This window comes from Pelodiscus sinensis, chromosome 24, assembly GCF_052426305.1.
Source record: "Pelodiscus sinensis isolate ZL-2025 chromosome 24, ASM5242630v1, whole genome shotgun sequence".
Classification (NCBI taxonomy): domain Eukaryota; kingdom Metazoa; phylum Chordata; order Testudines; family Trionychidae; genus Pelodiscus; species Pelodiscus sinensis.
This window is the reverse complement of record NC_143075.1, coordinates 1789959-1810577: the sequence shown is the minus strand read 5'-3', so window position 1 is coordinate 1810577 and position 20619 is coordinate 1789959. Positions and strand designations below refer to the sequence as shown.

The 20619-nt window shown below is 48.6% G+C and overlaps 1 protein-coding gene across 1 annotated transcript in view; it reads right to left on the bottom strand.

The window, feature by feature from the left end:
- The window catches only part of DNAJC11 (DnaJ heat shock protein family (Hsp40) member C11), a 64794-nt gene that overhangs the window by 11789 nt on the left and 32386 nt on the right, over positions 1 to 20619 (bottom strand). Inside the window, exons 5-9 of the mRNA XM_075906136.2 lie at positions 9613 to 9741; positions 8412 to 8534; positions 4807 to 4880; positions 2245 to 2434; positions 280 to 365 (exon numbers count right to left, since the gene is read on the bottom strand). Coding sequence (XP_075762251.1) covers positions 280 to 365; positions 2245 to 2434; positions 4807 to 4880; positions 8412 to 8534; positions 9613 to 9741 — 602 coding nt within the window. The remainder of the gene's footprint in view (positions 1 to 279; positions 366 to 2244; positions 2435 to 4806; positions 4881 to 8411; positions 8535 to 9612; positions 9742 to 20619) is intronic.

Sequence of the window (20619 nt, the reverse complement as noted above, 5' to 3'; positions counted from 1 at the left end):
GCTGTGGGCTGCGGCCAAAGACCACCTCAAACAGCCAGAGCAGGGTCGCTAACCAATGGGGCTACACACGCCAGCGCCATACAGGCCCAGACCCCAGCTGAAGGGGACAAGGACTCGGCCCAGTCCGAGACCGGGACCCTTCCTAACGCCACATTAACAGAAACAAACCCCAAGAGAAGCCCAGGCCTCAGACCAGCCTGCAGCACCTCTGCCTGGGGTTTCCTTGTCGGCTGCTCTGGCGCAGGCCCCACAGACCACCCCAGCCCCACTTATACTCACTTGAGCGAACCTTTGACTCGGGTTTGATCCTCATCCTGAAACTTATGCTGGTAACTGACCATCACGAAGGAGTGGGGGATTCCGAGCTGCAACACCAGAGAGGCATGAGCCCATGGACAAGCGCATCCGCCACAGCTGAACGCCGCCCCGCCGCTTCCCCGTCCGTTCTGCGCCGGGCGGACACCACCCGCCCTGTGCTCGCTGCGTCAGACTCCTGGGGGCTGGCGTTTTACACTGTGCTCTGCGGGGCTGAGCGCGAAGGCACAAAGAGGGATCTGCAGAACCACAGCTGGAGAACTGCTGCCTGGAAGGGGCACCGTCGGCTGCTTGAAAGTCTCATTTCACTACTGTTCCTGGAGAACTCTAATGTCCACGCACCACTAGCTGGCAAAACTGATAACAGTTCTGTATCGGAGGCAGCAAGGGGGAGCGAAGCAGGAGCTGGAGATGCTGCCTGCCCCCCCGCACCACTGCAGAGGCAACAGCATGGCGGGGGGCAGGGGAGGCTGCCGCGAAGCAGCCTCTGTCCTTGGCGGGCCTGAGCTTGCTGCAGGGAGAGGCTGCTCCGCATCCGGCCGAACAGCCTCTGTCTGCGGGGGGCTGGGCCCGCTGCGGGCAGAGGCTGCTTTGTGCCAGCAATCCCTGTCCGCAGGGGGCCAAGTTCCTTGCAGGGAGAGGCTGGCGCAATCTCTGCCCGCAGGGAGCTGGGTCCCCGTGCGGACAGGGGCTGCTGCCTTATATTAGGGATGTAAAAGGGTAGGCGAACAGTCAACTGCCCGAGAAGCCGAGGCTTACTGGGTACTCACGTCACCTACTTGCATCCCCCCCCCCTTGCTGCCTCTATATCAGAGGAGGCAAGCATGGGGGAAGCAGGAGCTGGTGCTGGGGGGAGCCGCCGCCGCAGTGTGGGGAGGGGGCGGAGGAGGCAGAAGCACAGCAGCTCTGCCTTAAATGTAGTTAGAGCCCAGAGTCTCTCAGTACATGGAAAAGGCGGCAGCGCAGCGGGGATGGCTCAGTCCCGCATCACGCTGCCTCAGGGAGCTACCCCTGCTGCCGCTCTGCAGCGAAAATGCAGCAGGAGCCAGGCTGCTGGAAATGCCATCGACTACTCGGATAGCTGATTCATCGCAATTTTACAGCCCTACCTTGTATCAGAGGCAGCGGCATAGGCTGGCGGGGGCGCCCCGGGAGTGGGGCCGGAGCACACTGGCTGCCAGCCCCACCCCGGGGACCACTGAATAGCCGTGCAAGCACAAAACTTCCATGCGGTTCCACGACTATTCAACTACCTGCCTGCGGGTGGCTGCTGGAGGGACATTTCTAACTCACAGGAGCAGCCAGGAAACGTGGCAGGTCTCCAGCCGACACTGCTTGCGCGCTCTACGCACACCTACGCCAGCGTGCTCGCCTGCTCAGACCGGCTTTGCTGCTCCCACGGACGCGGGCGGTTGCAGCTCTGCTTGCTGAGAGGGAGGCTGCTGAGCAGAGGTCACAGCCTCTGCTGCTGGAACTCAGAGCCAAGGGCTGCTGCGCAATGCGCTCTGCAAGAGGGGAGCTGGAAAAGCTGTTCTGAGCAGACACATTTTAGGGTGCACCGACCAGAGAGCTTCCCTTGAAGCGCTTCTGCCTCTTCCTGCTGGATGGAGGACGGGGGGGGGGGGGGACGACTTCCTGGGAATCAGCGGTGACACCGCCATGTCCACCAGCCGGCTGAAGGGACTACAGTAGCACAAACCACGCCCCAAGAAGTGAAACGGTCTCCTGGGGAGGAAGCTGCTGCCCTGCTCTCCCTGCCTCCGGCACATTGTGAGCTCGCTCCTGCAGCACCAGCCATCAGCTCGGGGCGGGGGCAGCCAAGTGCTGAGCTAATCCACAATCCCCCCCACGACTCCCGCCGGGTGACACTGACAGGCTGGAATGGCCGCCCCGCTGCGAGCGCTCAGGGACACACCCCGAGAGCTGTACCTGCAAGGCCACGGTGAAGTGGCTGGTTTTGGTGTCCCGGACGATGCTCGTGTTCATGGCTGACTGGATGCCCCATCGCCACTGTAAATAGCCCATCGTGTTCTTGTCCAGGTTCCGCGCCAGGACAGTGGTGAGGCCTGGTCGGATCCCGCGGGAGGAAAACTGCAGCGCACAGTTCGTGGTGATGAAGCTAGAAGCAAAGAGCAGCAGTGGTAAGAACAGACTCTCCAGAGGGCCTCAGACGTTCCACCCCTAGGAGCTTCAGCATGCAGGGCTCCCAGGAGACGAGGGTCACATGCTCTGATGCTCGCTGCCCTGGGTCCAGTGCCGCAAGCAGCTCCCACGCTGGACACTGGCAGGGAGCAATCCCCTGCTGCCACTGGGCCGGCCTGGCAGGAGCACACTCACTGCCCAGGAGCCTGCCCACCCCATGCTGCCCATCAAGCATGGATTCGGGTCTGCTATGAAGGACTCCTGCTGCTGCCCAGCAGCTCCCCAACCCTGGCAATAAGCTGTGGCGGGGCCCACATCACAGCCTGGGCTGAGAACGGGAGGCCTGAAAACCAGAAGGGCTCAAAGCCGTGATGGGCAGCCTAGGCTGGCGAGTGCCGCACGAGTGACCCTCCTCGGACAGTGCCCTGGGACAGGGCTGTGTTGCCCTGCGCTGGTGTCCCTGGAGTTCGCGGGGGGGGGGGGGGGGCGATGGCACCGTCGCCACGCTTGTGGCTGGACGCCGAGAGGGTGCCCGGCTCTCGCTGCCAGTGCTGTGCGCAGTCAGCGTGCCCCCCAGCACCCGCGTGGGTCACTTCAGTAACAGTAGGAAAAAACAATGAAGACAGAAACCAGCAGAATCTGGCCACCCAGCGCGTGGGCCACACACAGACCCCCCTCGGACCGCAGCTTGCCCACCACTGGCTCAAAGGAAAGGACACGGCATCAGGCAGAAAGAGGCTCCAGTACACAAATGCAATCAGCATCCAGCTTGTACTTTTCTGCACAAAGGAATGGCTCTAGCCAGCTGCAAATCGCCTCCCAGCAGAGGGCAAACCTTGTGTTACTTCTCCAGTCGGTAACAGCACTGTCAGCCCCTCTCCTGAACAGGCGAGTCCCAAAAGACCCCTGGACACAGAGCCCAGGACTCTAGAGAAGGTCATTGGGCGCTGCTTCTGCACAGCATCACGAGGCTCGTGACCGATCTCCTGAGCTTCGCTCCCTCACTCTGCAGAAAGCCGTTCCTGGAACGTACAATAGCCTACAAGGCAGCCTCCACTTCCTAACCGGCCTGACCTTGGAGTTCTTCCTCTGAAACCCCAAAGCGTCTGGCTGGTCTACTTTCCTCCCTTCCCCCTAATTAAGGGGAGATGTCGTTGCACTGGCCTTGTTCCCTTCTTGGGAGCCAGGCTCGCTTACTCTGCATGCCAGTACCAGACTGTCTCCTTGACCCTGTGAAGGGGGGAAAACCAACCCTCCCCGCGTTCCCTGAGTATCCCAACGGGAGCTACTGCCCCTTCTCACAGGTGGGAAAGGGGGCCTGAGCGCGTCTTCGGGGTCACTTGGAAAATGAGCAAACTGCTTCCTCCAAACACGCTGCTGGTGACAGCACGAACAGTGGTTCGTGTGACAGGCAGGCACCGGCACCTTCTGGCCTAGTCTCATTTCTTTCTCTTTTGCTCTCACTCAACAAAAGCAAACGAGGAATTTAATTCAAGCGTGTAAAGCTTTGCTCTCAGAGCGGACTACTTCCCTACAAGTCCTGCCCGAGACGAAGCTGCCTTCTGGGCCGCACGCTGCTGCTGATCACTCAAGCCAGAAATGTAGGAGTTGCTTACGAAAGTGGTTTCAAAGGTGAAAGACGTGCCTGCTTCTGGCTACAACAGGCACATCACCCTTAGGAAGCTGAAGCTGTGTACGTAAAGCTTCCCAGGCCGCATGAAACGGAGACCGGAACAGCACCCGTCCCCTCAGCCACCCATCCCTAATGCAGTAACCACCGCCACCAAAGAACAAGGACAGTTGTCAAAGAGCACCCTTCACTCCCTCCACTAACACTGGGATCAGCTCCCGGGTTCTGTAACAAATACTGTGCTCAAGGGCATTGCACAGATGGGGGGGAAGTAGTTTTGAGATAAAGTAACATATTCGCTTTGTGTGCGTCTGGTTGAGTGGTTGGTTTTGGGTTTTCTTGCTAGGACTAAAGATACCATTGTCAAGGAGTCTCCTCCCTGTCTGGTTTCTTCATCTGCTTGACTCTGGACCACATGCAGACTCTTGTGTTTAAGAGATCACAATCAGTCACAACTGATTGTGAGGGCGTAAATCCAGCAGGGTGACCTTATTAAAAGAGCAAATATGGGAAGGGCCCCTCCCTGTTCAACCTGCAGAGCAGAATTAAAATGCATGGTACCAACAACCAACAACACTAAATCAAAGCACACGCCCTCGCATGCAAGTCCTCAGCAAGGATGAAACGTGGTCTGTCATGTTCCATGCGATAAACGAATCCCAACGAACCCAAAAGGGCACTGACAGGGCAGTAAAGGAGACACTGTTTCTCATATTTACCATCTTGGTGTAAGATTACGAAATATCTTCAGCCCAAACAGAGGTCCCTGAAGGTCTCCAGCTCCAAATTCTAACTGTTTAAATAGAAGAGAAAACAGTGAGAAGGCAGCATCTTTCCCATCTGTGCGTCTTGTCTGTGTACTGTTGCCGTACCCTAGGGAAGGGCTGGGGAACCGTTTTGGGGTAAGGGGCCATTGACGTACAGAAAAAAAATCAGTCAGGGGCTGCAGATAAGTGAGAAAAACAAAAAAAAAACCCACGCCTCTCATCAGCATGGACTCCCCTGTGCTGGGGGGAGCCCCGAGCCCCAGGGGCCAGATCCAGGCAAGCCGGGGGCTGCATCCGGTCCCCAGGCCTTAGGTTCCCCACCCCTGCCCTAGAGGATGCATTCAATACCCCTACCTAGCCTAAGTCATTCCTGTCTGTCCACGTTAGCAGTCTGCCTTTTCTCCCAGCACTGTACAGGAGCACAAAGGGTCTCTCTGTGTACACTCCTGGGCTATGTCTAGACTGCAAGACTCTTTCGAAAGAGAGCGTCTAGACTGCACGTTGAACTTTCGAAAAAGCGGCTTGCTTTTTTGAAAGAAAGCACCCAGTGAGTCTGGATGCTCTCTTTCGAAGAAGCCCTATTTACATTGAAGAACGCCTTCTTTCGAAAGAGGAACTTTCGAAAGAAGGCGTTCTTCCTCGTGAAATGAGGTTTACCGCCATCGAAAGAAAAGCCGTGTTCTTTCGATTTAATTTCAAAAGAACGCGGCTTGAGTCTAGACGCAGGTGAGGTTTTTTCGAAAAAAGGCTACTTTTTTCGAAAAAACCCCTGAGTCTGGACACAGCCCCAATGACTAGAGAAAAACGTCTGCCAACCACAGAGTATCATCAGCAGAGCACTGCTGGCTGCGGTCAGAAATGACATGGCAACAAGCAATCCTTTGGCCCTGAGAGGATGCCCTTCTTATTTCAATTAGCCCCCTCCCCAACACAGAGCGATGTTCACAGGTTACAGATGTTTTCCTACTCCTATGACCTTCACCTCACGGAGTCCCCTGAACTGCGGGTGGATGGGGATCTCGGCAGCCCAGGCCAGACTGGAATAGGGGATTGAGAAGTGGAGGCTTCCTCCTCCCATTCCTACCTCCCGCCACATCTAATCTGGAGATTCTCAGAGACGCCTCCTTGCACCTTAACACCAGAGTCTCTGCTGCTGCACTACAGGGGTGGTGCATGACAAAATGCTGTAAAACAACATCTGGATCCTAAAGGAAGCTGCATTTTAGTGATTCTGTAGCTTGGCTTAAATATTTTTAAGTATTTCCTTTGGGACCACTTTGGGTTATCCAATGCTATTGCTACATGCTCATATGGGCACAATCTGCACTGAAACCAAGAAACTGGGAACGTTTTGAGTCATTTTAGATAATGATCCAATATCCTGATGTATCCTCCATCCTCAATAAAGTGTGGTAAAAATCTAGACCGTATGCCATCTGAAGCCAGAGAAATGCAAAGTGCTCCACTTAGGAAGGAACAATCAGTTCCATACATACAAGATGGGAAGCGACTGTCTAGGAAGGAGCATGGCGGAAAGGGATCTAGGGGTCATAGTGGACCACAAGTTGAATATGAGTCAACAGTGTGATGCTGTTGCAAAAAAAGCAAATATGATTCTAGGTTGTATCAACAGGTGTGTTGTAAGCAAAACTCGTGAAGTCATTCTGCCGCTCTACTCTGCACTAGTTAGGCCTCAGCTGGAGTACTGTGTCCAGTTCTGGGCGCCACATTTCAAGAAAGATGTGGAGAAATTGGAAAGGGTACAGAGAAGAGCGACAAGAATGATTAAAGGTTTAGAGAACATGACCTATGAAGCCAGGCTTCATGAACTGGGCTTGTTTAGTTTGGAAAAAAGAAGATTAAGGGGGGACATGATAGCGGTTTTCAAATATCTAAAAGGGTGTCACAAGGAGGAAGGAGAAAAGTTGTTCCTCTTGGTTTCTGAGGACAGGACAAGGAGTAATGGGCTTAAAGTGCAGCAGGGGAGGTTTAGATTGGACATTAGGAAAAAATTCCTAACTGTCAGGGTGGTCAAATATTGGAATAAATTGCCAAGGGAGGTGGTGGAATCTCCCTCTCTGGAGATATTTAAGAACAGGTTAGATAGACATCTGTCAGGGATGGTGTAGACGGAGCTTGGTCCTGCCTTGAGGGCGGGGGGCTGGACTCGATGACCTCTCGAGGTTCCTTCCAGTCCTATGATTCTAACCCAGCCCTAGGGTTTGTGACTTCCAAAATACTCCATGCATCTTCTTGAGGCCTCCACTCAGATGTCCCCCGAAACTCACAATAGGTACACCTTGCCTCACCCAAACTGCTCAAGCCAGTTACACTGAGCTCGGTATACCTTTGCCCTTGCCAGTGTTCCTTCCCAAGTAGGGGAGAAGTAAATGTACAGCATTACTCATAGCTAGTGCTTCGCTTGATCTTAGAGCTGTACAAACTAACTCAACCCTGCAGCTATTTTTATCACTCTTGACTCGAATCCAGTTGGTTTTCCCTATAGCTTTGTGCAAGCAACCAAGCCTAGATCTGAAAGGGTACATCTACACGAGTCCCCTGGATCAATCTAGGGAGGCTAATGAGGGCGACCGGAATTGCAAATCAAGCGCAGGATTTAAACATTTGCATTTTTCCCAGCCGGTCGCCATTTTAGAAATTGACTAGCCCGAAGTAACTGCCCACGTCTACATGCGGCAGTGAAACGGGATTCCGATTTAAAGCCCCTAATTCGAATTAGCTGGTAAACCTCATTGCAGGAGGAATACCAGCTAATTTAGTTAGGGGCTTTAAATCGGAATCCCGTTTCACTGCCGCATGTAGACACGGGCAGTTACTTCGGGCTAGTCAATTTCTAAAATGGCGACCGGCTGGGAACATGCAAATGTTTAAATCCTGCGCTTGATTTGCCATTCCAGTCGCCCTCATTAGCCTCCCTAGATTGATCTAGGGGGCTAGTGTAGATGTACCCTTTCAGATTTAGGCTTGGTTGCTTGCACAAAGCTATAGGGAAAACCAACTGGATTCCAGTCAAGAGTGATAAACGTACCCAAAGATGCTGATGGTCCCAATGGCAGGATGCTGTTCACAGCCCCAGGGAGGCAAGCTTCCGTAGACTTTGTGCACTACAGTGATCGCTGATAATGCTCGTCAGGCTGGTATGGCAGCATAATGGTTAAGAAAAATGCAATTAGAAAGATGCAGTGCTTCCCTTTCCCCTTATTTCTTTGGGGAAAAATATAGATTAAAAAAGAGAGACAGACCCAACGCCTGACCAAACACGAAGAGGACTTAAGAGAAGAAAAACAACTATTAAGGCTTCTAGCACTTTCCTTTATGTCATTTTATCAAGAGCAAAGACAGGAGACGCCACACTACCACTGCAAACCAAGTTTGCAAGCTCCTGTGAATAGTCACTCTGGGCCCTAAATAACCAATCTACCAAGATTTCTCAAACTCCGGCACGGTTTCTTCATTTTGATACACCAAACGCTGTAGAAATGGGGATAAACACCGCATACAACTGGCTAGAAATAAAACTCAGTTGATGTTCCTACCTCTCCCCATCCCTTGGCTGAGGTCACCCGTCTAAGAGCAAAGTTAATCGATCCGCCTCCATTCCCATTCTGGGTAGAGAGGCTACCAGAGAGTATCGCTGTGTCTGTGGCAGTCAGTGGAGCCTGGAAGAGAAATGTATTGTTATTGGATTAACCGGAGGGATGAGCAACCTCAGTTACAAAAACACAATGAACACACTGCATAGACAGTCAAACCTGTGGATGATAGGAGAATGCGTAGGCACAGAGGGCCATGTAATTATCCGATCAGTGTTAATACGCTCCCAGCTCCTGTTCCTGGGTCTTAGTGTGGGCGGACACATGCAGTTCAAAATTCTATAGTTCAGCTTTACAAAGCAAGAGGGCAGCCTTGCCATCGACAGCACAAAACCACCTTATTGGACAGTTAAGCAAATACACTTATGACCCTAACCCTTGGACTGCAATCCTGTCAGATCTCATAAGTTCCACAGAGTCACCTTGGATTAATCCCTCAGTGGGAGACCTTTAAAGAGCATCTGAGTGCAGCAGCAGGTAATATGCTAATTCAGCACGGGGCACACGTCCCATGGGTCACACTGAACCAACGTGCCAGTGTTGTTCTTCCCATGCCAGAAGTGAAACAAAAGTCTTTGACCGCTCATGCTCACTGAGTGTCATCTGCTGCTTCGGACGTGGGCTCCCATGCCTTCAGGCACTGCCAGGCACATTAACAAGCTCTAGAAATCCAGTTTCAGGTGAAAGCATTTGTGAGCCTACTGGGTATTAATTCCAAGGAGGATGGAGAGGAAGGGACCCACACTGGAGCATTCTTAAATACAAAGCCCAGTGTTTGTCCTTTGAATGTGGGTTTACATCTTACACATTGCTTTGCAAATGTGTTTGAGAAATACATGTTTAGCCCAGCAGTCAGTCCACCCTCGCTAAGGAAACTTGCTGGGAGTGGGGGCAGAGCCTTTTAGAATGCAAACTGGAGCCAAAACTCTGGCATTTGTCTCCTCAAAAACGTAGGTGGTCACGTCAACGGATGGCCCAGTTGTATCCATCTCCCTGCCCCACTCCCCTAAAGCTGGAAACCACGGCCCTTCCCTGGTTCAAGAGAACCCCCCGAGCAGCGCTGCAGCTTGTGGTGCTGTGGACTTCTGTGGCTCACTGACTCAGAGCCTTCCTTGCACTGGGAGTGCTCTTCGCTGCACTGTACCTCGATGGACTGGGATATGTGCATTTTGTTAATTTCAATCTGGGGAAAGCTGCTCCCTGGCACATCTTCATATTCTTCATCATAACGATCGAAGAGGTCAGTGGCATCTATTCCCACACTAATGGTGCCCTGGGGAGAGACAAGCAAAACAAGTTCTTAGCACTAACATCTTCAGTACACGTAGGCTGAACAACTGCTGCTCCTCTGGATCTTACAGTTTAAGAACATTATTCTGTTCTAAAATGCTTTCCCACCCTTCTGCTGTAGGAAAAGGCTCCCTCAAGCACAGAAGGAAATGGGTTATGCAGGGAAACGGCAAAGGGTTGTCACAGGCACAAAGCAAACCGTCTGGACAGCAGACTGGAGAGCTCACGGTGTTTCTTACAACAGTAGCAGCAAAACGTCGACTGAAGTGGCTACAGAACAGCAGGCAGAACATTTTCAGACAGAGGAGGGATATTTATTCCCTCGGAACTGATAGTGTTCGGCCATTCTGTAAAGCCAACCAACTGAATCTGTAATTAACCTTCTCAGTGAAGCTGAGCTAGATGTTCGCCTCCTCTTATCCGAAACAATCGACATTTGAACCAAGGTATCACTGACCACAGAAGTCATGTGCTGTTGGTTCTGTTCCGATTGGGTAAGCCTGATTCCTGTCATCAGTAGGAGTGCTTGAAAACGACAACATTTTAGAATAGGGTTAGAGGTGTTAAACCTTTTCCTCTCCAGGTCACACTCAGGCCTTGCTGCTGCTATTGCATTCCTAGCAGTAATTGTGCCATGAGTCCCACAATGGTTAAGGAGATGGTCAGATCCTCCTCTCCCTCACGCTGCTGCCTCAGTGGGGAAAGGCCCTGGGAATCCATCTCTCCTGCGGCTGTGTCTAGCAGCGTCCCATCACAAGTGATACACACCACTTCCCACAGACCATCTAGTACATGAGACCAGAATCACAGGACTCTAGAACTGGAAGGAATCTCGAGAGGTCATAAAGTCCAGTCCCCTACCCTCACGGCAGGACCAAGCACAGTCTAGAATGGATCATCCCTGATTAGTATGAATATTAACTTTCCTCAGGGAGGGGCACGTGAAGCCCTGCAGCTGGGGGCTGGATCCTACAGCTGGGAGATGGAGCCCATCACTACGCAGGCAAATTCTAGAGCCCAAAACCCTGTGATCGGAGCCTGCTGCCATATGGCCACAGCCTTCTGCCCACCACCGGGCTGAAGCTGGAACCCGGAGTGCCCACCCAGGAAGATGGGGACCTCACACCAATGGTCTGCTCCTCCAGCATTGGTGTCCTCGGGGTGGAGGGGGGGGGAGGGCAGGACCTAACCCCGCCTGGAACCCCCAGAGGAGGGGCCACTGCTGTGCCCTCCCCGTCACCAATCACCCTTTAGGTGCAAGAAATGCCCCTCGTAGCCACATCAGAGAAACACGGATTATAAGTTTGGGTTTCAAAACTGAGAAAGGATGGCTCTAAACATTTATTTTCTCTCTTTTTAAAAGCAGCACACACAGTGGTCACAGAGCAATGCAAACTGTTCACACAAACATTTGTGATGAAAAGTGAGAGATGCTACGTGACTGCTTCGAGAACTAATTACTCACGTCTACTGAGGGAATGAAAATCCAAGACTGTCGAGAAGAAAGCTATTTTCTGTCACTGAACGTGGTGTTTACTGGCAATCTAAGCTTCACAGGGATTGTAGAACTCCTTCTGGGATTTGGAAAAGTTGTGCTAAAATTAAACTCAATGCATGCACTGTAACCAGAGACTGAAATTAGTGTAATGATCTAAGAGAATTCATAATCTATTCCTACTTTTTGAGTGTATCTTCCTCAGCAAAAGAAAAGAGGAACATTATAAAACCAAGAGAATGTGACTGTAAAACCACAAAAATTGCCAGGACAACTCAGGTGCAGTGCCCAAACCATTCTGAAATCACTTCTCGAACCAACTGTATTTCGTGCCCCTCTTAGCAACTGCAAAAATAAAACTAGCTTTACTTTGAGGTTACAGTAGCACCCAAACATTCCACGGGTAAGAACCTATTGCTTAGGAAAATGCAGGACAATGTAGCACTTTAAAGACTAACAAGATGGTTTATTAGATGATGAGCTTTCGTGGGCCAGACCCACTTCCTCAGATCAAATAGTGGAAGAAAGTAGTCACAACCATATATACCAAAGGATACAATTTAAAAAAATGAACAAATATGAAAAGGACAAATCACATTGCAGAACAGAAGGGGGATGCGGGGGGGTGGGAAGGGGGAGGAAGGAAGGTAAGTGTCTGTGAATTGCTGATATTAAAGGTAGGGAGAGTGGGATGTTTGTGAGTTAATGGTATTACAGGTGATAATTGGGGAAACTGTCTTGGTAATGGGTGAGAAAGTTCAAAGACTTGTTAAGTCCTTGTTGGTAAGTGTCGAATTTTAACATGAATGACAGTTCAGAGGATTCCCTTTCAAGTGCAGATGTAAAAGGTCTTTGTAGCAGAATGCAGGTGGCTAAGTCATTTAGAGAGTGTCCTTTCTGGTTTCCACTTTAACCAGAAAGGACACTCTCTAAATGACTTAGCCACCTGCATTCTGCTACAAAGACCTTTTACATCTGCACTTGAAAGGGAATCCTCTGAACTGTCATTCATGTTAAAATTCGACACTTACCAACAAGGACTTAACAAGTCTTTGAACTTTCTCACCCATTACCAAGACAGTTTCCCCAATTATCACCTGTAATACCATTAACTCACAAACATCCCACTCTCCCTACCTTTAATATCAGCAATTCACAGACACTTACCTTCCTTCCTCCCCCTTCCCACCCCCCCGCATCCCCCTTCTGTTCTGCAATGTGATTTGTCCTTTTCATATTTGTTCATTTTTTTAAATTGTATCCTTTGGTATATATGGTTGTGACTACTTTCTTCCACTATTTGATCTGAGGAAGTGGGTCTGGCCCACGAAAGCTCATCATCTAATAAACCATCTTGTTAGTCTTTAAAGTGCTACATTGTCCTGCATTTTGCTTCAACTACCCCAGACTAACACGGCTACATTTCTATCACTATTGCTTAGGAGTGCACCGCAGACAGTCACCTTTGAGTGCATCAGCTTTCCAAAGCCTATACCTGCTTCTCAGATTTCAACCCTCTCATAGCCTGTGCTGCTCTTTCAAACAGTGCCAAAGGGTAGGTGACTTGGAAAGCTTGGCAGCACACACTCTGCTGCTGCAAATTAAGGAGGTAAAAGGGTTAACCAGTTACCCGCTAAGCTTATGGATAATCAGTGGTTTGACACCGGGGGTGGGGGTGGGGAGTGAGAAGGGAAGCTGCTCCAGGGCTAGTGAGCCCAACGTGCTGCAGGGGGTGCTCCAGCTCCTCTGGGGTGGCACAGCTCCCTGCCTGTGGCTTGCTGGACCCGTTCTGACCAATATGAAACATGGCAGTCGGACAGACACACCATGCCACACGCTGGGGGCTGCTCCAAGGTTAACCGGTTACACCTCGCATTTAACAGGTTAACACTCTTGTCACTCTTGTCTTAGCTATGATCTTTGAAAAATCATGGCAGACAGGGGAGATTCCAGAAGACTGGAAAAGGGCAAATATTGTGCCCATCTATAAAAAGGGGAATAAGAACAACCCAGGAAACTACAGACCGGTCAGTTTAACGTCTGTCCCCGGGAAGATAATGGAGCAGGTAATTAAGGAAATCATATGCAAACACTTGGAAGGTAATAAAGTGATAGGGAATAGCCAGCATGGGTTTGTGAAGAACAAGTCATGCCAAACTAATCTGATAGCTTTCTTTGATAGGATAATGAGCCTTGTGGATAAGGGAGAAGCGGTGGATGTCATATACCTAGACTTTAGTAAGGCATTTGATACGGTCTCGCATGATATTCTTATTGATAAACTAGGCAAATATAACTTAGATAGGGCCACGATAAGGTGGGTGCATAATTGGCTGGATAACCGTAGTCAGAGAGTTGTTGTTAACGGTTCTAAATCCTGCTGGAAAGGGATAACAAGTGGAGTTCCTCAAGGGTCTGTTTTGGGACCCGTACTGTTCAATATCTTCATCAATGATGTAGATATTGGGATAGAGAGTACGCTTATTAAGTTTGCAGATGATACCAAACTGGGTGGGGTTGCGACTTCTTTGGAGGATAGGAACATAATTCAAAATGACCGTAGCAAGTTAGAGAAATGGTCAGAGGTAAACAGGATGAGGTTTAATAAAGAGAAATGCAAAGTGCTCCACTTAGGAAGGAACAATCAGTTCCATACATACAAGATGGGAAGCGACTGTCTAGGAAGGAGCATGGCGGAAAGGGATCTAGGGGTCATAGTGGACCACAAGTTGAATATGAGTCAACAGTGTGATGCTGTTGCAAAAAAAGCAAATATGATTCTAGGTTGTATCAACAGGTGTGTTGTAAGCAAAACTCGTGAAGTCATTCTGCCGCTCTACTCTGCACTAGTTAGGCCTCAGCTGGAGTACTGTGTCCAGTTCTGGGCGCCACATTTCAAGAAAGATGTGGAGAAATTGGAAAGGGTACAGAGAAGAGCGACAAGAATGATTAAAGGTTTAGAGAACATGACCTATGAAGCCAGGCTTCATGAACTGGGCTTGTTTAGTTTGGAAAAAAGAAGATTAAGGGGGGACATGATAGCGGTTTTCAAATATCTAAAAGGGTGTCACAAGGAGGAAGGAGAAAATTTGTTCCTCTTGGTTTCTGAGGACAGGACAAGGAGTAATGGGCTTAAAGTGCAGCAGGGGAGGTTTAGATTGGACATTAGGAAAAAATTCCTAACTGTCAGGGTGGTCAAATATTGGAATAACTTGCCAAGGGAGGTGGTGGAATCTCCCTCTCTGGAGATATTTAAGAAGAGGTTAGATAGACATCTGTCAGGGATGGTGTAGACGGAGCTTGGTCCTGCCTTGAGGGCGGGGGGCTGGACTCGATGACCTCTCGAGGTCCCTTCCAGTCCTATTATTCTATGATTCTAAATAGGAGCTGCTGAGGAGAGTCTGACTTACCTGGAGAGTGAGGAAGGAGGCTCCGGCATTCAGCCAAAGAAATGCAAACAGGAATTTCAAACACAGAGAGAGAGAGAGAGAGAGAGAGAGAGAGAGAGAAAGATTTTTCTCTCTCACTTTTCTGTTTGAGAGCAGAGCAGTTTTTTCTAGGTGTGGAAGGAGACAGACTTTCCCCAGAATGGACTTCTTGAAATGTGTAAGTAGAAAAAAGTTTAGATAGTCCATCAGGTTTTATTGTTTTCCTTGTTTGGAAATCATGTCTGAGCTGGTTAATTGTTTTTCTTTTTCGTAACTAAGGATTACAGCCCAGGGATTTCCCCTGAATCTATGTCACTTTGCGGCTATTTAACATCTAGTCAGTTACTATGCTTGCAATAGTAGTTTTGTTTTCATAATAAAAGTGTTTTCCTTTTAGTTTTGATGAACTGCTATTGGTTGATTGTTGTGTCCTTAAGTTACCCGGGTAGAGTCCATTGTTCTCTGTGGATTCCTTCTGTTTGTTTTCCCAACTCCAAGCAAAACAGAGGTTGGTGCAGGGGGGAGAACTTTGCCTTAGGGAGGGGAATCCCCAAGTGATCCCTTTCCCTGGAAAAGGGTTTATTTTATATTTTCTCTTATTCACTTGGGTGGTGGCAGCAAGAAATGAGTCTTCGTCTTTTTGGATCTCAGGGGGACCGAGATCAAACACGTTTGTCTGTGAGAGTCACAGAGACAGGTTTTACAGATTTTATTCTACTAGCTAGCTCCCCATCTCTGCACTCAGGTTGGGGAATTGAGGCTTGACAACTCTAAACAATAATTATCATCCCTACTTCAAATCTCTGGGAAGTGAATCAACAGAATAGCCAAAGGAAGCTAAATGGAGATTTCAGGCTTAAGTACCAAGCACGCTTGACAAAATTCAAATACATGCATTCCAGAGAGTGACTGATCAAGTGATGCTGTATGTTTGCAAGCATTGCTTTCAACAGCACTTCTTTTTCCAACCTAGAGAACTGTTCCAATGCTTTTATGCTGCTCTTCATCTCTTGCAAATGCACTGGTCATAGCTGCAGAATTGGATGATTTTCCACATCAAATGTCCAATCTCAGAAGAGCGGGTTTGTTATAGCTTGTAACTCACTTTCATATTCTACTAAATATGCTTTTAAAAAATGAGTTAAACTTCAGCACTGAAGAAGTAGCAGTATTTTTGTTGAATCTAGATAGTGAACAAAGACAGAAAGCAGCAGCAGAAAAACTGAAGTATAAAGAAAAAAGCCATAAGTTGAGTAAGGCACATTTTGCTTGCTCAAATTTCTGTCTGCTAGTCAGGCCACTGTGCATTCCAACTTGCACAGAGTTTACATCCTGCTTCACTTCCACTTACATTTCTTGAAAATGCGTTCTTCAAGCTGAAGTAGATTTGAACTTCAAAGAAAGCCTGTTGTAAAGTACTTCACTTCACCGTATTTCTATTCTGCTGCTATATTCTGCACACAAGCCTAAGATCTCATCTCTAGGGCTCTACCAAATTCACAGCCATGAAAAACACGTCATGTACCATGAACTCTGGTCCGGTGTGCTTTTATGCTATACAGATTTCACAAAGGAGATGAATGTTTCTCAAACTGGGGGTCCCAACACAGATAAGGGTTGCTGGGAGCTAGCCAGGTTATGGTAGGAGGGGCGTGGTATTACTTCTTGTGCTGTCTTTGGAGCTGGCCAGAAAATGGCAGCTGGTGGCCAGGTGCCCAGGTCTGAAGGCAGCAGCGCAGAAATCAGTAGGCAGCCAAAGGGTGGTGGCTGCTGCCTGAGGGTCCAGCTCGGAAGGCAACAGCACAGAAACCAGGGTAGCAAAACCACAGCATGATAGCCTTACTGCTGCTAGCAGTGGTGCTGCCTTCAGAGCTGGGCTGCCTGCCAGCAGCAGCACAAAAAGGTGAAAATATCACAACCCCTCAACTTTGCCACTCCCCCACTTCCTTCTTTCGGGTCAGGACCCCTACAGTTACAAAACCATGACATTTCAGATCGAAATATTTGAAATCATGACATTATTTTTAACATCCCATGACTGTGAAATTAACCACAATGGACTGAAGTTGGTAGGGCCCTATCATCAGCTACTCTGTAATGGGCAGAAAAAAAATTACTCGTCTGAGTTTTTTCTAAAAACTTAAAATCTAAGTTTCTCTACAAAAAGATGATCATCTACCAGACCTTTTCATAAAGCATTCACTTGATACTTACTGCTTTTTATGGACTCTCTGCCTTTCCCCCTCTCTCCCCCTTCCTTTGTCAATTATTACACAGATCTTATTTAGCACTCAACGTCCACTGGCCTACTGTGGTAATCCACTAACATAATAATCATTTATGAGGTCGTTTTAAAGACAAATTGAATCTATGAATGAAAAAGAAATCTGATGAAGAGCTGCACTACTTGGTCTTTTTATCAGATACAATAGAACCTCGCAGTTACGAACATCTGGGGAATGAAGGTTGTTTGTAACTCTAAAATGGCATTAACTTTAATCAAAACATTATGGTTTTCTTTCAAAAGTTTACAACTAACTACTAATTTAATACAGCTTTGGAAATACCATGCAGAAGAAAATACTGCTTTTAAATCAACTTAATTTAAATTAAACAAGCACAGAAAGTTTCCTTACTGTGTCATTAAAAAAAAAAAACTTTCCATAATTTAAATAGTGTACATTTAACAGTACTGTATCTGCTTCATTTTATTTATTTATTTATTTTGGTCTTCACTGCTGCTTGCTTGTACTTTGGGTTCCAAATAAGGAGTCTGGTTGACTGGTCAGCTTATAAATCTTTAACTTGTCCTCACCCTTGCCTAATTAGGAACTATAGGAGATTAATTCCTGGAAATTACTGTATTTTTTCCTCATTAGTATTATTTTATACATCAACAGATTTGTATCTGGGGTTTCTTTTTCTATACCAGCGGTAGTTGTAAATCTTCACCTTGAACCACAATAGCAGTATGTAAAGTTTCAAACAGAAAGCAGTCTCACTACACATAAAACTCTTTGGAAGAGTGCAAGAAGCTCCTTAGACCAACTCAATTGGGGTGGACAAAGTAGGGTCCAAGGTGCAGCGGGGCGTTCAGGGAGGGTGCCTGCCTGCCGTGGCCCCACGCCACTCCTGGAAGTGACTGGCTACTGCTGGCAGGTTTCCTCATGCACCTGGCAGAGTGGAGGGCAGGTGGAGCCCCACACTACTCCATCCCACACAGCACTTTCCTCATAGCTTCCATTGGCCAGAAACCAGCCAATGGGAGCTACAGGAGCAGCGCTGGCACGAGCGGGCAGCACACTGAGATACACTGCCCCCTGGCTCCAAGGGATGTGCAGAGACATACCAGCAGCAGCCGTCCACTTCTGAGAACAGCGTGGGGTCACAGCACATAGGTTGTCTGCCTCGGTGCCCCCCTGTGCCATGGGCCAGGAGCCACCTGCGGTAAGTGCCTCCTGGCCAGAGCCTGCACCTCACCCTCCTTCCTGCACCCCAACTCCTGCTCAGAGCCCACATCCAACACTCTGCACCAGCCCAGAGCTCCCTCCAGCACCCAGACTGCAGACCTCCCCCATTAATTTAGTAGAAGTGTACAGCCTGTGATGGCTAGTCAAAATTTATGGAGTGACTCCAGTGACAATTACTGTCACCCCAATGTTAACTGAATATTCTGGGATGGGGAGCTGTCCATCAGTGGTATTTTTGGAAGCGTATTTCAGCTACCTGCCTTTCCCAAGATGCATTTCACTGGATTATGAGCCAATGTAGTAGATTCCATGATGAAAATTTTCTCTACCACTAAACAGGAGCAGTCAAATCTCAAACAGCTTATAGTTACAGATCTTGGCAAGGAAACTGTTTTTAGCGGAACTATTTGCTCAAATGCAAGCACAGACAGAGCAGCAGTCTCAAAGAATGGATAGCATCCCATCAGATGGGGGGGGTGGGCGGGGAAGAGCGAGGTGCTGCTACCAACTACTTACCTTTAGCCACATGTTCAGGGAATACAGGAGAACACAATATCCCCAAATGTCGGAGCTGCGCATGAGCAGCTAGAATGAGAAAAGGCTACTTCTACACTACAGCAGAAAGTTGCCTTAAGCTACACAACTCCAGCTACATGAATAGTGTAGCTGGAGTCGACGTACCTCAAATCGTGTTATCACAGGCTCTACCCTCAGGGGCTTGATGGGAGAAACTCTCCAGCTGACTTTCCTTACTCTTGTTCTCTAGGGTAGAGTAACAAGGTTGATGGGAAAGCGATCTGTGGTTGATTTGGCAGGTCTTAACTAGATCTGCTAAATCGACTGAAGGCGCATCGATCTCAGAGCTGGCTATCCGGCCTGTACAAAAAAGTTAAATCTGCATACATGGTAGCAAAGTGCAACAAGTGAGTGAGGAAAGGGTTATTAACACAGCACCTCAAAGCAGCTTGCATTTGGACCGATCACCTGAAAGTCTCTCTAATAAATACAGGTGGTTTTGAATCGTGAGAGCACAGAACAGATTTTAATGACTGCTTCACTGTTACAACTCTTCTTGAAAGTTAAAGTACAAAGTACTTCAGAATCTCTCTTTCCAGCTCCCAAGACACACCTCATGCAATGGCACATCTAGCGGAAGCCTCACCTAGATTTGCAGGCTACCACTTACAAGCTGGTTGAAAGTAAAGCCCCATATACTGAGTGTTGGAGCCAGCACAACTGTTTTCAACAGACCCTGGAGCTGAGAACTCATGACAGAGTCTTGGAAAAGCTGCCAGTAAGCATAATAAGGAATACAGGGGACTTTCTAAAATAATTTATAACTGCTCCCCCGCTTTCCCACTTCCTAAGGTCATACTGTTTGCGCAAGTCAGGAAACTCTCATCCATGGTTTAGATTAAACCAGGTACTTCAAACAGTGCTGGAAACACTTTAATAGAAAAATACTGCAGCGAGGAACTGTTAGAATCAGATTAAGAACATAAAATTGCTCCCACATGGAAATCCTACCCATCAGGTTTCTAATGGCACTGAATATTTATGGCCAAGTTATAACCTCCAAAAACAGCGAGTATTCCTGCAGCGCCTTAGAGACTAACAAACACAGAGATGGGATCATGAGCTTTTGTGGGCACAGCCCACTTCTGCAGATGACTGGAGTAGAGGGGTCCAGATTGCAAATAAGTAGCATAGAAAGAGAGGGGATGGAGAGGGAAAGAGAAGGGGAAAAATGAAGAAAAAAATGTTGTCAAAGAGAGTGACCATGCTAAATGCAAGTCCCCTGGACTCCACCTACACAGCTGGGTTTCATTTACAAGTCTGACCCCTTGAATAGAGGTTTAAACAAAGACCTAACCTGGATGGGCCGCTACTTTCCACATCCTGATATAAAAAGCTAAGCACCGGGTACTTAGAATACGTAGAGCCTACTCTAATCGCCTCATTCAGCACAGACACTCCAATTGCCTCCTGTTTCCCTCCCCATCCCCACTCTTTCTCTGCTATTGATTTGCAACCTGGCTCTCTTCACGCCAGTCATGGGAAGCAGCGGGCTGTGCCCAGGGACGCTCACGATCCCATCAACATGTCTGTTAGCGTCGAAGGCACTGCAGGGCAATTCGCTGGTTTTTAAATGTTTTTAGTTACAGACTCAGAACTCCTCTCTGAAACTCTGCAACACCAGGTTTATATGGAAATGGACGTACCTGCCCCTATCATGCGGACGCCATATTGCCACACTGAGAGGAGCCATCCTGTGTGCTCGCCGTTGGACAGGGCTAGGTCAGCTCAGGATTTAAAAGCAAAAGGGAAAACGATGCAGCACTTCAAAGACTAACAAGATGGTTTATTAGGTGATGAGTTTCGGTGGGGCAGACCTGCTTCCTCAGATCACGATTTAAAAGCAGACCCCTGAAACGAGAACCTTTGTCACGTATAGGCAGGACGCTCCA